Below are 17,731 nucleotides of genomic sequence, written 5' to 3' on the forward strand. Positions count from 1 at the left end.
ACACACACACACACACACACACACACACACACACACACACACACACAGGGTGGGGAGAAGAGTTTCAGCCAGGATGGCTCACTCACATGGTTATGGTTAAGAGCAAGTTCTCAGCTCTCTTTTCCTCGTCTTCAGTATTATGGGTGGAGCCCAGACCAGGCCTGGAGTGCACTCTAACACCAAGGGCATACAGCCAGCCCCACCCCTGTTTTGTTCTGTTTGGGGATAGGATCTCAGGAACTTACTCAGGCTGCTCTAGAACTCATTCTGTAGCCCAGACTGGCTTTAAACACACAATCTTCCTGCCTCAGTCTACCAAGTGCTGGTATTACAAGCTAATAGCACCAGACCTGGCTTCTACCTTCTTTAAAAAGGGAGTTAAAGCAATTCCACTGCCACACTATGGATGGGCAGGGTTTCCAGGTGAGAGGACTGAGTTAGCCAGAGCCAGGCTGACTCACTCCATGGCAGGCTGCAAACTGACAAATTGGGAGACTAGGCCTAAGTTTGTATTTCCCAGAAATGAGAACCCGGATCCAGGAACCTGTGGTTAGCCAGCCACAGCCACGGGCAGCCAATCTGAGGACACCTTGTCATTTGGCCTAAAGCAAGATTAGGTAGCTAGAATGAGTAAGTAACTACCCTGGAAAGTTTCCAGGGCCCTAACCAATTGTAGAATCAGTCAGACCCCTAGAGATAGAGCTAACCAATCAAGGTAAAAGGGCACATACCCGTCCCTGGAATTCCCCTGACAATAAAAGTTGGGCCTGTGAGCCCACTAGGTGTCTCTATTCCTGAATGAGGAGACCCCTGCATGCAGGAAGTTCTGCTGAAAAAATGCTCCTTGCTTTTGCATACTATTTGAGTCTGGGTTATCATTCTTTGGTGATTCTTGGACTCTAACACAGACAGTGACTGTCACAGATTTTCTTTTACACTACAACCTTGGTCAACTAAGTTACAAGAAAGAAACCACTAAAGTACCCTGGATTAAGAATAGTCCTGTTTGAGCTACTAAAAACTTTTTTTAGATTTATTTAATAAATATTTTACTTGCATATATGTCTGTGGACTATGTGTATGCCTATGGCAAGTCAGAAGAAGGCATCAGATCCCCTGGAACTGGAGTTCCAGACAGCTGTGTGCTATCTCGTGGGTGCTGAGACTTGAACCTGGATCCTTTGCAAAAAAAGAGCAGCAAGTATTCTTCACTACTCACCTACCCTTTCACGCCCAACTTTTTGTTTCTTCTTCTGTCTTTAAAGAAAGCATCTTTTACTCTTTGCCAACCGCACAGATATAAACAATGCATCCTGATGATGTGTACTCCAACTCCTCAGAAGCACCCCATGAGCCTTTCTCCCACTTGAGTTTCTTTGTTAATACTCACGAGTCCTCTCTGCAGAGATGATGACTGATCTCACTGACTCTGTTGTCTTGTGTATATAATCACAGCTACAATGAGTCCACGGCTGCAGGGGCCATGACACAGCCCAAAGGCAGCATTCCACAGCACTCCGCTCCCCTCCTTCCTGCATCTCTCACATTCTTTGCCCCCCTAGTCTGAGATGCCCCTCCTCTGACATGTTCCCTGAGCCTTTGGTGGGAAGGATGTCCTATTTAGGGCTGGATACCAGCTCCAGCTCCTCTTAAATGTAAGTGGTGAATTTTAGTTACGCACACAGAAGGGGAGGAGGACACACCTCTCTCAACTAAGCAGCCAAAGCGCAGAGTCATCCCTGGAAGTCAAGAGGTGAATTCCTCAATGAACAAGTCACTTAGAGCAAAGCTGGGGCCTGAACAGGATCCTCCCCTCTGCTACCCTAGTGCTCATTCCTGTGGTTACATGAAACATTCCTGCATGCTAGATGCCACCGACTCTGTCTAACTGTAATTGAAGAATTACACTGTGCGCAGAACCCAGCTTACTACTTGAGAGAGAACTGTGAAATCATTTCCTATCTACACGGACTCAGAAAACAGTGTCTGTTCTTTTCTCCAACTCAGCTGTCGAGTTCTCACTCCCTTTTATCTTGTGTGAACATTTATAACATTAGCTCTGATAAGTCACAGAGCTGTGAAGGTAAGTTTTTGAATCACTAACTCATAAGGTAGGGTTACACAGAAACAGATAACCAAACCAGAACTGGTACAAAAGGAAGAAGACTTACATGGCCTTTCCTATCTCATGACAGGCAGAAGACAGCAGCCATGGGCTGCTTGTGAAGGCCAGAGGACAGAGAAAACGGTTTGGACAATGGACAAAGTGACTGAACAAGTGTGGTAACACTCACTGAAGGCAATACAGCAAACAGAAAATACAACCACAGTATCAGACTGGGCAGGAGGTTCAAAGTAGCAAATGGGTTTTTCTTTCCTAAAATAATTTATTTTTATTTTATGTGCATTGGTGTGTTGCCTCCTTGGATGTGAATATGTAAAAGTGTCAGATCACCTGGAACTGGAGTTCCAGATAACTGTGAGATGTCATGAAGGTGCTGGGGATTGAACCTGGGTCCCCTCTAAGGGCAGCCAGTGCCTTCAATTGATGAGCCATCTCTCTAGCCTCCCAAATGGTTTCTTTCAACAATCTATGTAGATATGGATACAGAGAAATGTCATAAATGGAATCATTTTTGGTGAAACTTGGTTTTCTAAAAGTATCTAATAGAAAAACATTTCCTTGCCAAGTCTTGCGTGACCTGTAAGTCATAAAAATAAGAAACACACTAAGAGCACAGATCAGTTCATGGAGTTTCTAATAAACACAAGACTTCTGAAGAAATTATGACTATGAAGGGCTGGGTCTGTGCATTTGCAGTGCAGTTGCCTGCACAGGCTGTTGATCCCGCTGGGGCTGGAAGCCCCATATGGGTGCTAGACTTGGTACTCTGCAGAAGCAGTATCCACTATTAACTATGAGCCATCTCTCAGCCCACACCAGGATCTCAGGTAACTGTAAGAGCCCCTCAAACCTCAGACGCATGTAGACCTTGTCTAGAAGAGATTGATGCGAGTGTGGCTTTTATCCAATGGAACAGTTACGACTCGATACATAGGTGGTCTACAATGTTTAAAACGAAGACCCATGATGGGAAAGGATCTAGGGAAATTACTGAACTACATAAACATTACCTAGGAAGAGAAAAGGATGGCAGCAGAGCAACAATGTTACAAGTCATGGGAACCACTCCCAGACAGTGCAGTGAGCTTTCCAGACCAACAACATTATAGCTCAGATTTAGGTAGCACCACCCCTTCTTGTAACTAGGAGTAGCTACTATACTTCTCCTGTCTCTAGTTTATTATTCTGTCAGCATTTCACAGGACTTCAGAACTAGCAGAGTGCAATCAAGGAACCTAAACCACAGATGGGCGAGACACAGGACTAGATGATCATCTCTGGACTGTGAACATAATGTCATAATGGACTAGGCTCTGGGTAGTCTGTACGAGTATATACACGTCTACATAATCCTAAGGAAGCAGGAAGGTAAGTTAATCACACATTAACTTACTCATGCATAGACACTACATACATTCAATTTGTTTTGTTTTTCTTGGATTGAGCGCCTGAGTGATACATGTGACCTTTTTTGACCATATGTTTGATGCATAAAGCACTTTATATAAGCCATTATAAAACAAAAATGACCAGGAAAGGTATTTTTCAAAGCTAACTCTATTACCAAATTCTAAATGTCTAGAATAAAACACAAATGCATTCTGAGTATTTGCTCACTGCAGTTAATTTAGAGGTAATTAAAGAATTAATAAAATCTGGATATTAACCAGTAGGCTTATTCTTGTTTTCAATACAGCCCTGTTTTTGTTTGTTTTTATCTATAAAAAGAAGCAAATAAGCATTAGGCTTAAAAAAAAAAAAAAAAAAAGATCTGGGGGCTGGAGAGATGGCTCAGTGGTTAAGAGCACTGACTGCACTTGCAGAGGTCCTGAGTTCAAATCCCAGCAACCACATGGTGGCTCACAACTATCTGTAATGAGATCTGATGCCCTCTTCTGGTGTGTCTGAAGACAGCTACAGTGTATTCATATATAATAAATAAATAAATCTTAAAAAAAAAATCCAACTGTGTGTAAAATAACATGACAAAATGCAGAAACAAAACTTAGGTCATAGGTCATTGTGTTTAAATCCAATGTCCACTGCCTGGCTCCCTTGGGCTCATGGCCATATCACAAGGCAAAATGCATTTAATCCAACTTCAAAGGTCCCCAAAGTCTTTCATGTTCAACACTATTTAAAAGTCAAAAGTCTCTTCTGAGTCTCAAGTCAAACTCTTAACTGTAACCCTCTGGAAAATAAAACAACAAATTCACATATTTCTAACATACAATGGCACAGAATATCTATTATCGTTCAAAAGGGAGTTATGAGGGCATAGAGAAGTACTAGACCAAAATACAGCAGGACAAACTGCAAGCCTTGAATGGTCTTCCTTCTAGCTTTGTTGCCTGCTAGATAATCTTGGGCTGGTTCCACTCCCTGTGTGCATATCTCCTTAGCAGACATCCCACGGCTCTGGCATATCTAACATTGAGGGGTCTCTAACAACCCAGCTGCTCTCAGAACTTCATACACTGGCTTCTTGTGGCTTCCATGAAGGAACACCCCTGCTAGGGTGTCCTCCCTCAGTGGTTCTCTTTAACCATGGAGAAGATTCCATAACACCTTTCCTCAGGTATTTTCATTACTCTAAACCTAGAACCACAAGGACAACAGGGAAGTTCAGGTGTCCATTTGGGGCCTGGTCCCCTCCTTGAATCATATTCACAGAAACATTCCTTTCTTGTAGCTTTTGAAAAGCAGAACGTTCCTCAGGTCTCTCTTTTCAGTAGAAAGCTTAGTTGGGTGGGGTCTTGCTCTGATCCCCTTGCCCCAGGGCAGATAAGGCCTCTTCTAAATCCACTCCCCTCTTTCAGCACAAGCCTTGACCCCAACATTACATTGCCTCCCGTTTTTCTCTTCAACTTGTAGTTTTGTATTTCTCTTGTTTTTCCCAGTTGGTCTTTTTCACTAGAGACCTGTACAAGAGTGGTTACTAATAATCACATGATATTAATTAGATCTTCCTGAAATCTCATCCTCCAAGTTTTCTTTTCAAGTTAGCCTCAGGCAAATTCTTAGAACTACAGAAGAAGCCACATTCTTTGCCAAAATAGTCATAGGAATAGTCTAGCCCTGTTGTTAATATTGCTTCCCTCTGGAACATTTTGAGCTGGGCCTACACAGTCCACACTGATGTCAGCACTACTGTCTTCCAAGCTCCTACTAGGATGGCCTATTTAACCCTGCTTACAGCATTCAAGTGTAACTTTTCTAGTTCAAAATCCCAAAGTCTTCTACAATTCTTCAAAAAACCAGGCCAGGTTTGTCAGAAACAGCCCCATTCCTGGAGGACTTGGGTTCTATTTTCATTAACCACTTAGTGGCTAAAAACTGTAACTTCAGTTCCATGGGACCCAAACCTTCTTCTAGCCTGCTCAGACACTGTATACATATGGTGCGTAGAGATACATGTAAGCAAAACACCCATATACATTAAAAACACACACACACAACAACAACAACAAAAAAGCATCATACTGCACCTTATAATCATATATACGTTCAGTTAAAAATCTGCTTAACCCTTCCCTTGAATTTCCTAGGAATCTTGATTTATCTTAAAGCACAGCTTAGGAACACCCCGCCCAGCTCCCACCCTGCCCAGCCACTCACCTTCCTCGTCTATCCATTTCATGGTGAACGGCTGCTCATTGTCAAAAGAACACATATCTCGAACCTCACTGCAAAGTCCCTCAAAGGAGATGGAAGGCTCAAAGTGTGTTATCATAATATCCCTGAAAAAGAAAGGGTTTCATGTTTAAAGCCATACTGGCCTACATGTAACATGTGACTACATGTGACTACATGCTTGCTGTGACAGACTAGTCAATGCTGCACGAAACAGTTAACGAAATAAATTTGTGGGAGGAAATAAGCTGGAGACAAAAACAACAGGTTCCCAAGGAGTCCCAACTCCATGTCCTCTCACTGGAGAAGCACCTCACTGCTGTATCTTGCAGCCCTATAACCACTCCCGACAAGCATCAGCCTTGTACTCACTGAAAATCTGTTTCAATCTCTGTCCCCAGTTTTCCCGCCCTCATAATCTACCGCTCATCTAAATCACTGCTTCTGGCACCCTGGCTCCTCGGCTCTCTTGGCCTTGACTTCACAAATAATCCACCATCAATCTGTCAATCACTCCTTGTACAGCATGAGTTCTACATCTCTTTTCTCATTTTCAGCTTTCCCCAAAGAATTAGTTTTCTAAAAATTGTTTTAAAGAAGCTTCCTTTAGTATAAATCTTCCTCCCCAAACACAGGAATATATTTTTATTAATGAAAGTGATAATAAAGTAAATATGTAAATAATATATGTTAATGCATACTTCCTTTGACAGCATTAGATGAACAAATTAAGTAAATTCAGTAAGCAGCTATTCAGTATAACTTGTACTGTTGTCAAGTGTGCTCTAGCAGATGCCAGGTGTTCTACCTAAGCAGCCCTGGAAGGAAGGATTTTCAAAGCTCTAACCTCCACACAGGGACCACTTTTACACAGCACTCCCAGTGCTGGACTATCTTCAAGGTCTTGATAAAATCAACATATTTTATGCCCTCCTGTTGTAAACCCACAGGCTTCTATCATGCAGAGCAAACGTTAACACCCCTAAGGATGTGGGATGGCTAGCTTTATTGTGGATGTGATGACAGTCTAGAATCACCTGGGAAGAGTGCAGTGACAGTCTAGCTTAGGTTGGTGGGAATATGTCTGTGTGGTATTTTCTTTTAAGTTAATTGAGGTGGGAAGACCCACCCTCAACATGACCCCTCTACAATGGCCTGTACCTGAAACTGAGCTAAATAAGCCCCTTCTCCCCTAGGCTGCTTTTATTGGGGTAATGGAGTATTTTATCATAGCGACTGGGAAGAAAACTAGAACATCGGGGGTCTACAGGCCCCTCATAAGCTGCCCCCAGCTACCTAGCATACCTATTTCTCCAATGGCGGCCAAATGCATGCTTGTATTTTACCCTCTGTCTCAACTGGAATACAATGAGACATCAGAGACATGGGGTTTTTGGGTTTTGTTTTTTTTTGTTTTTGTTTTTTAATTGGATATTTTATTTACATTTCATATGTTATCCCCTTACCCCATCCCCCACCCACCCGGGAACCCCCCATCCCCTTACCCCTCCTCCTTCTTCTCCGTGGATGTAACCCCCACCTACCCCCCCCACTCCCACTTCCCCACCCTCAAAATTCCCACCCCCTGGGGCGTCCAGCCTTCATGAGGTCAAGGATCTCATCTTCCACCTGTGCCCGGCAGGGCCCTCCACTCTTACATATTCAGCTGAAGCCCTGGATCCCTCCATAAGTGCTCCCAGGCTGGTGGTTAGGACCCTGGGAGCTGTGGTTGGTTGGTATTGTTGCTCTCCTCATGGTGCCACAGACTCTTTCAGCTCCTTCAGTCCTCACTCTAACTCCTCCATTGAGAACCTCATGATCAGTTCAATGGCTAGTTGTGAGCATCTGCCTCTGAATATGTCAGACTCTTGAAGGCCTCTGAGGAGACATCCATATCAGGCCCTTATCGGCATGCACTTCCTGACTTCCACATCAGCATCTACCTTTGGTGACTGCACATGGGATGGATACTCAGGTGGAAAGGTCTTCAAATGGCCCCTCCTTCAGTTTCTGTCCCTCACTTTGTCTCCATATTTGCTCCCTTGAGTATTTAATGGTGCTGGTTCAACTGGAGGACAACATGTAGAAGAATGAAAATTGATCCATTCTTATCTCCTTGTACAAAGCTCAAGTCTAAGTGGATAAAGGACCTCCACATAAAACCAGATACACTGAAACTAATAGAAGAGAAGGTGGGGAAGACCCTCGAATACTTGGGCACAGGGGAAAAGTTCCTGACAGAACAGCAATGGCATATGCTCTAAGATCAAGAATTGACAAATGGGACTTCATAAAATTGCAAAGTTTCTGTAAGGCAAAGGACACTGTCAATAGGACAAAACGACAACCAACAAATTGGGAAAAGATCTTTACCAATCCTACATCTGATAGAGGGCTAATATCCAATATATACAAAGAACTCAAGAAAGTAGACTCCGGACAACCAAATTACCCTATTAAAAAATGGGGTATAGAGCTTAACAAAGAATTTTCAATGGAAGAAACTCGAATGGCCGAGAAGCACCTAAAGAAATGTTCAGTGTCCTTAGTCATCAGGGAAATGCAAATCAAAACAACCCTGAGATTCCATCTCACACCAGTCAGAATGGCTAAGATTAAGAACTCAGGTGATAGTAGATGCTGGCAAGGGTGTGGAGAAAGAGGAACACTCCTCCATTGTTGGTGGGACTGCAAGATGGTGCAACCACTTTGGAAATCAGTGTGGCGGTTCCTCAGAAAATTGGACATAGCATTACCTGAGGATCCAGCTATACCACTCCTAGGCATATACCCAGAAGATGCTCGAACATATAACAAGGACATATGCTCCACTATGTTCATAGCAGCCTTATTTATAATAGCCAGGAGCTGGAAAGAACCCAGATGTCCTTCAACTGAGGAATGGATTCAAAAAATGTGGTATATTTACACAATGGAATATTACTCAGCTATTAAAAACAATGAATTCGAGAGGTTCCTAGGTAAATGGATGGAACTAGAAATTATCATCCTGAGTGAAGTAAGCCAATCACAAAAGAACACACATGGTATTCACTCACTGATTATTGGATATTAGCCCAGAACCTTGAAATGCCCAAGATGCAACTCACAGGCCACATGAAGCTCATAAAAAAGGAAGACCAAGTGGGGGTGATTCAGTTCTTCTTGGGTTTTGTTTTTTCCCATTATACTCCTAGAGGTCAATGCAATTCCTAGCACAGAATGATACTTTACTGTCAAAACACAGCTCTCACCTCAAAATAGGTAAGAGATCCTTCTTCTGGAGCTAAATATGAGTGTCATGACCAGGAGGAGTCACAGATTCAAGTTACCCCAAACTCCATTTTTCAACACGGTACATTTTTGTGAAGTTCTCATAGTAACAGAAGAAAAAAAACCTTCAATCAAATGCTCTCAAATACACCAGAGGACCATCAGAGAGACAGCTTACAACAAAATGGGGAAACTCCTTCTCTAGGCCTCAGATGCCAGCTGAGAACATTCTTAGCCTTCTGGATGATCAAAACTAGTAGTCACTCAAGTTAATACATTCCAAAATGTTTCACTTGCTAGACACAGGATGTGAGGTCAGACACAGAGATGGACAAGGAAGGGCTGTTTAGGGAGCTAAAACAAGCCCGACATAAACTGTTATTAGGCTCTGCACCTGCAGTGTTCCAACCTCTCCACCATCACTGAAGCTTCATCAACTAACAGGCTTGCAGAAGGTGTGGTGGAAGGTACTGTTCTTTCCAGGAACTCTCACGCACACAATAGATACTTGTTCACTGGTGAAAGGAAGGAAGTGACGACAGAAAGGAACCATGAAAAACAGACTTGGTAATCGAAATACAGAACACAAAGGATCTATTTTATTAAGAAAAAATTTAAAGTAAAGGCCTGCTGTTGCCTCCAAAGAACCACAGAGCAGCTACATGTTATCTGCCAAAAGAAGCTATAGCTGTGGTCTTCAGGAGCTACAGAAGGCAAGCAGAGAGCCAAGGAGACACAGAAACTGGATGGCCTCTTCAGGGGTGGTCACTCTTAAGTTCGCACAAGCCCGTCTCTTGCCATGACTTTCCTAACAATACGCTTGCTTCTTTGCATTCCAGCTAGTGGTCTAAACACCTAGTTTCCTTTTGTCTTTACTCACAAAACACAAGACACTATTTTTACTTAAATATTTTAAATATATTTTGATCATGTTTTCCCCTCCCCCAACTCTTCCTAATCTGTGCTTTGCTCAGTCACCATCAGAGAAGCTTCCTCCTGCAGCAGACAGGAACAGATACGGAGTCACACAGCCAGACATTAGGCATTGAGAGAGACTTTGGAACTCTTAGCCCTAAATGAGCTGTCTCCATCAAATCCCTGCCCTCAGAACTCAGGGAACTGAGGAAGAGGAGGCAGAAAGAGTGTAAGAGCCAGAGGGAATGGGGGGGGTATAAAGAAATCAAGACCTTCTAGACACAGCAGGACTGGCACACACATGAACTCACAGACTGCGGTAGCATGCACAGGGCCTGCATAGTTCTGCACCAGATAGGGTTCTAGAGCTGAAAGGAGAAGGGGACACAGCGCCCCAAATCTAACCCAGAAGCTAGCTCCAATTCATAGCTGCTTGTAAATGAAAAGTCAGTTTTCTCAAAGGGAAAACCCGTCTTAAGGGTAGGCCTCATAGAGTAGATGGAATAGAAAATGAACTCAAGGGCAGCCCTGGAGGTTTCGAGTCGGGGCTTTTTGTTGTTTGCCCACAGATCCTCTGTGTATACTACTATGGCTTCTGGTTTGGGTTTTGATGATTTCTGTGTGCGCCAACACAGGTGTCTCTGTTTTTGATTTATCCTACTGTATTTTATTATTATTCTTTAGATGGCTGTTTTCTGAGAGACAGAAGGTTATGGATCTGGATAAAAGGAGGGAAAGAACTGGGAGGGGCAGGGGAGGAGAACTATATCAAAGTACATTGTATAAAGAGTATCTTCAGTCAAAGAAAAGTAACAAAAGTTCTTCTTACACTATTTTTGGATCATGTTTCCTCTCCCCCAAGTCTTCCCTTCCCACCTAACTTCATGCTCTTTTCGTTTCCCATTCCCCCACCCCAACAACATAAAAAAACAAAAATCAAAAACCTGTAAGACAAAATACAAACCAAAACTCCACACCAATCAGTCATGAAGTCCATCCCACTCATCCGGCTATCCTAAGCATGGGGCTGGCCTGGAATGTGGCTGAAACGTCTGGTGATGCTCCACTGGAGAAACTGATTTTCCTTTCCCAGTTGTCAACTGCAAACAGCTTCTCGGTTGGGGGTAGGCTTTGTGTCCACTCCCCTTCTCAGTGCTGAGGTTTGTCTAGGGTAACCCTGTGTGGGTCTAAGGCATGCAACCAGTCTGAGCATCAGTGCTGCTGCTGTGTTTGAAAAACGGAACTTCCTTGGATTCATCCACCACCTCTGGCTCTTACGATCTTTCTGCGTCCTCTTCCACACAGGTCCCTGAGCCCTGAGGGAAGGGGTTTGATGACGACATTTTGGAAGTCTCCAAAGTCTCCTCCTCTCTGCATCTTGACACAAGACAATCTCAGTGACATTGCTATGGTCTCTTCCTCCTCTACCCTTCCTCCCCACACCACCTCTGAAATTGAGTTCACATTCTGTGCTTACGCTCTATATGCAAATTTTCTTACATAGAGATATTACTATGTTACAACTGTTATATTTAGGACTCTAGATCTTGAGGGGCAATCATGGTGCACACCTTTAATTCTGGCACTCAGGAGGAGGCAGGAGAACCCCTGTGGGTCTGAGGCCATCCTGGTCTACAGAGTGAGTTTGAGGATAGCCTGAGCTACACAGAGAAACCCTGTCTCAGAAGATATAAATAAATAAATAAATAAATAAATAAATAAATCTAGATCTCATCCTAACTTCATTTTTTTTTTCAATTCGATCATACCACCTAATACAAATAATCTACTATAGACTCTAATCTCAGTCTCACATCCTCAAGGTCTTGATTATACTCATGACAGTCCCTCAAATTAAGGCTCAGTTTTCACAGAGAGAAGCACTATTAACACCACATTCCACTAACTGCTAACCACACAATGTCTTCTAATTCTAAACCTGTCTTATATTCTTTTAATTAATTAGTATATTGGTAACACATCTATAACTATGTTATAAGCAACTAAAAGCTAAATACATTCATATTACTATTAACACAGCAAGGGCACAAGCTTGTTGTACTATAGAAATGCAAGATATGCAGAAGGACTTTCTATAGAAAGTCATTTTCCATTAAATATACTTTTGACAAGGGAGTATTTTTTATTATTATTATTATAAACATTTATAGAATTGTTTTGCTTTTTATGATAGGGTCTCATAATGTAGCCCTGCCTGCCTTGGAACTTGTTATGTAAACCAGGCTGACCTAGAGCTCACGGATGTGCCTGCCTGCCTCCTGGGTGATGGTATCAAAGGTGTGGCCCACCACATCCTATGTCCAGCTTTATAGGACAATACGTCACAAGTGTTTAAGTAATCATATCTTACTCAAACTTTACAACTGTCCGTTTAAACATTATTTCTCACCTGACAGCATTTAAAAGGCAAATCACAGGGTCACGACAGTGTTTTTGACAGTAGGAAGGAACTCAAATCCAAATCCTAAACTAAAGGATCCTGAAACTGAGTCTGCACTGAGCTGTTCTTTGCAGCCACCAGCACTGTGTGCCCTACTGTGAGCACTACTGTGCCCCTACTGTGAGCACTACTGTGCCCTACTGTGAGCACTACTGTGCCCCCAGCAGCAATAGAGGACTGAGGATTTCAGAGCTGCCAAACTATCTCCTATTATCGGCCCCTTAAAAGATCTGAGTCCTTGACTGCAGACACAGACAAACCCCATTCTTAAAGCAGCCTTATGGAACCAGAAGGCCCTAGGTTCAACTCAGAAGACTCCTCAAGGGCCCACTCATCCTGTACAGGTCCAGGAGGATGCCAAGATTCCAGTTGTGACCTCAGGGTGGCTTGCTTTTTTTGTTTGTTTGTTTGTTTGTTTGTTTTTTTCCTACGTATGCCTAGCTTGACTATATGTCCCCTCCAAAATTTATGATGTAACTTAGTCTCCACTGTGGTGGTTGTAAGAGGGAACATGCTGGGTGTGGTGCTGCATGCCTTCAACTCCAGTTGGGAACTCTGTGAGTTCAATACTAGCCTAATCTAATAATAAGTTCCAAGCAAGCCAGAGCTACATAATGAGACCTAGTCAAAACGAAAAGAACAAACAGAAAAGGAAGAGATGTGGGCCTTTAGGAAAGTGATTAACGTATAGTTTGATTAAGGTTTGGTCTTCATGAACTAGTTAGTGCCTTTACAAGACTGGAGGCAACTACTGGGGGCTCTGTTCTGCCCTCTATGCCTACCACTAATGTGAGCCTTCACTGGAAAACAGAGAAAACAGGTGTCATCCTGGACAGAGAAATAAGACCTTTAACTAGATAGCAAATCTGTTTGCACTATACCTTCCAGCTTCTGAACTGAGACACTACTGTGTTGCGTAAATTATGCTTTCTGTAATACTGCTACAGAAGCACAGACAGCCTCTGGAAGCCTCTTCCTTTAACCCTTCTCTTCCATAACTGTCAATCATAGGAGCACTCATCCATGCTTATACCCTGTCTGATGCCTTTCCACAGCAGATGCCAGGCAATACTTAGTTCCTCCATTTGATTTAATAAGCTCTATGCATGAGATACTCACAAACAACAAGACTGAGTTTATTATGTCTCTCTGTCTGGAGATAGAAGTCTAGGATGAAAGCACGTTAGCTTTACTATGTGGTCAGCTCCAACTTCTGTTGCAAAGACTTGCAGCTTCTACTTGTGTCCTCAGAAACAGGCCTTAACGTGTCACTTCACACAGGTGTTAATCCCATTCATGGAGCCAGTGCAACGTCCAGTAGACCCCTCATCTTCTAACACCTTTTGTGACAATTTCAACAATAAATTCTGGGGCGGGGGGTAGGTTGGACACAAACATTCAGACCACTACGGTATATGAAAGATTTATATAGTTTTCAACAAAAAGTGTAATTGGCACAGCTCTGTTTTTAAGAGCCTGGCTAGTGAACAATTTAATCCTTGATTTAAACCTTAGTTTTGGGGCATGGAGAGATGGCTCACTGGTTAAGAGCACTCGCTGCTCTTCAGAGGACTCAGGTTGTTTTCCCAAGACTCAAAACTGCAGGTAACTAGTTCCAGAGGATCTGATGGCTCTGGTCTCTTCATTGACACATGTAAACTCATGTAGGCATGTACACATACATAAATAATCAAATAAATATTAGGGCTCAGAGATGGCTCAGCAGTGAGCACTTGTTGCTCTTGCAAAGGACTTGGGTTCAGTTCTCAGCAACCACATGATCATCTCTAACTCTTAATTCCAGGGAAAACTGATGGCCTCTTTGAACTCCAGGCATGGACATAATACACATACATACATACATACATACATACATACATACATACATGGAAATATATTCTTATACACATAAAATGAAGTAAATAAGTGTTTTAAACAAATAAATCTTTTGAAAAAAATTTTTATCGGATGTTATCCCCTTTCCCCATTCCACCCACCCCCACCCAGGAAGTCCCTATCCCAACCCCCCTCCTTCTGCATCTGTGAGGATGTGCCCCCACCCATCCACCCACTCCCACCTCCTCACCCACAAATTCCCCCATACTAGGCGTCCAGCCTTCATGGGAGCAAGGATACCCTATCCCACCTATGCCCCACAAGGTCATCCTTCCTTACGTATTCAACTGGAGCCATGGGTCCCTCCCTAAGTGCTCCCAGGCTGGTGGTTTAGACCCTGGGAGCTCTGACTGGTTGGAATTGTTGCTCTCCCCATGGGGCCCGGAAACCCTTTCAGCTCCTTCAGTCTTCTCTCTAACTCCTCCATTGAGAACCCTGTGATCATATCAATGGTTAGCTGTGAGCATCTGCCTCTGTATATGTCAGGCTCTGGCAGACCTCTAAGGAGACAGCTATATTAGGCTCCTGTCAGCATGCACTTCCTGACACCCACATCAGTGTCTACCTTTGGTGACTGCACATGGGATGGATACCCAGGTGGAAGGGTCTCTAGACGACCCTTCCTCCAATTTCTGTCCCTCACTTTGTCTCCATATTTGCTCCCTTGAGTTATTTTGTTACTCCTTCTAAGAAGGACCGAAGCAGCCACACTCTGGTCTTCCTTCTTCATGAGCTTCATGTGGCCTGTGAGTTGAATGTTGGGTATTTCAAGCTTCTGGGCTAATATCCAATTATCAGTGAGTGCATACCATATGTGTTCTTTTGTGATTGGGTTACCTCACTCAGAATATTTTCTAGTTCCACCCATTTGACTAAGAATTTCTCAAATTCATTGTTTTTAATAGCTCAGTAATACTTCATTGTGTAAATATACCACATTCTCTGTATCCATTCCCCTGTTGAGGGACATCTGGGTTCTTTCCAGCTTCTGGCTATTATAAATAAGGCTGCTATGAACATAGCAGAGCATATGTCCTTGTTATATGTTGGAGCATCTTCTGGGTATATGCCCAGGAGTGGTATAGCTGGGTCCTCAGGTAATGCTATGTCCAATTTTCTGAGGAACCACCAGACTGATTTCCAGAGTGGTTGCCCCAGCTTGCAATCCCACCAATAGAGGAGTGTTCCTCTTTCTCCACATCCTCACCAGCATCTACTATCACCTGAGTTTTTGATCTTAGCCATTCTGACTGGTGTGAGGTGAAATCTCAGAGTTGTTTTGATTTGCATTTCCTTGATAAATAAAGATATTGAACATTTCTTTAGGTGCTTCTTGGTCATTCGAGTTTCCTCAGTTGAGAATTCTTTGTTTAGCTCTGTATCCCATTTTTTAATAGGGTTATTTGATTGTCTGGAGTCTATTTTCTTGAGTTCTTTGTATATATTGGATATTAGCCCTCTATCAGATGTAGGATTGGTAAAGATCTTTTCTCAATCTGTTGGTTGCTGTTTTGTCCTATTGACAGTGTCCTTTGCCTTACAGAAACTTTGCAATTTTATGAGGTCCCATTTATCAATTCTTGATCTTAGAACATAAGCCACTGGTGTTCTGTTCAGGAACTTTTCCCCTGTGTCTAGGTATTAGAGAGTCTTCCCCACCTTCCCTTCTATTAGTTTCAGTGTATCTGGTTTTATGTGGAGGTCCTTTATCCACTTAGACTTGAGCTTTGTACAAGGAGATAAGAATGGATCGATTTGCATTCTTCTACATGCTGTCCTCCAGTTGAACTAGCAGCATTTGTTGAAAATGCTGTCCTTTCCACTGGATGGTTTTAGCTCCTTTGTGAAAGATCAAATGTCCATAGGTGTGTGGGTTCATTTCTGGGTCTCCAATTCTATTCTATTGATCTTCCTGCCTATCTCTGTACCAATACCATGGAGTTTTTTGTCACTATTGCTCTGTAGTACAGCTTGAGGTCAGGGGATGGTGATTGCCCCAGAAGTTCTTTTCCTGTTGAGAATAGTTCTCACTATCCTGGGTTTTTTGTTATTCCAAATGAATTTGCAAATTGCTCTTTCTATCTCTACAAAGAATTGATTTGGAATTTGGATGGGGATTACATTGAATCTGTACATTGCTTTCGACAAGATGGCCATTTTTACTAAATTAATCCTGCCAATCCAAGAGCATGGGAGATCTTTCCATCTTCTGTGATCTTCTTCGATTTCTTTCTTCAGAGACTTGAAGTTCTTGTCATACAGATCTTTCACTTGCTTGGTTAGATTCACACCAATGTATTTGACATTATTTGTGACTATTGTGAAAGGTGTCATTTCCCTAATTTCTTTTTCAGCCTGTTTATCCTTTGAGTAGAGGAAGGCTACTGATTTGTTTGAGTTGATTTTATATCTAGCCACTTTGCTGAAGTTGTTTATCAGGTTCAGGAGTTCTCTGATGGAAGTTTTAGGGCCACTTAAGTATACTATCGTGTCATCTGCAAATTGTGAAACTTTGACTTCTTTCCTATTTTTATCCCTTTGACTTCCTTTTGTTGTTTAATTGCTCTGGCTAGGACTTCCAGTGCTATATTGAATAGGTAGGGAGAGAGTGGGCAGCCTTGTCTAGTCCCTGATTTTAGTGGGATTGCTACAAGTTTCTCTCGATATAGTTTGATGTTGGCTACTAGTTTGCTGTATATTGCTTTTACTATGTTTAGGTATGGGCCGTGAATTCCTGATCTTTCCAAGACTTTTAACATGAAGGGATGTTGAATTTTGTCAAATGCTTTCTCAGCATCTAGTGAGATGATCATGTGGTTTTATAATTTGAGTTTGTTTATATAGCGGATTACATTGATGGATTTCCGAATATTGAACCATCCCTGCATTCCTGGGATAAAACCTACTTGATCATGATGGGTGATTGTTTTGATGTATTCTTGGATTTGGTTTTCGAGAATTTTATTGAGTATTTTTGCATTGATATTCATAAGGGAGATTGGTCTGAAGTTCTCTTTCTTTGTTGGGTCTTTGTGAGGTTTAGGTATGAGTGAAATTGTGGCTTCATAGAATGAATTGGGTAGTGTTCTTTCTGTTTCTATTTTGTGGAATAGTTTGAAGAGAATTAGTATGAGGTCATCCTTGAAGGTCTGATAGAATTCTGCACTAAAACCATCTGGTCCTGGGCTTTTTTTGGTGGGGAGACTGTTATGACTGCTGCTATTTCTTTAGGGGTTATGGGACTGTTTAGATAGTTTATCTGCTCCTGATTTAACTTTGGTACCTGGTCTGTCTAGAAAATTGTTCATTTCATCCAGATTTTCCAGTGTTGTTGAGTATAGGCTTTTGTAGTAAGATCTGATAATTTTTTGAATTTCTTCAGTTTCTGTTGTTATGTCTCCCTTTTCAGTTTTGATTTTATTAATTTG

General features: G+C 42.4%; 1 protein-coding gene across 1 annotated transcript in view; it reads right to left on the reverse strand.

Annotated features, from left to right (window-relative positions):
• The window catches only part of Prkci (protein kinase C iota), a 73,646-nt gene that overhangs the window by 35,538 nt on the left and 20,377 nt on the right, over positions 1-17,731 (reverse strand). The window contains exon 2 of the mRNA XM_028762147.1: positions 5,744-5,865. Coding sequence (XP_028617980.1) covers positions 5,744-5,865 — 122 coding nt within the window. The remainder of the gene's footprint in view (positions 1-5,743; positions 5,866-17,731) is intronic.

This window comes from Grammomys surdaster, unplaced genomic scaffold (assembly GCF_004785775.1).
Source record: "Grammomys surdaster isolate TR1022 unplaced genomic scaffold, NIH_TR_1.0 62, whole genome shotgun sequence".
In the NCBI taxonomy this organism is placed as follows: Eukaryota; Metazoa; Chordata; class Mammalia; order Rodentia; family Muridae; genus Grammomys; species Grammomys surdaster.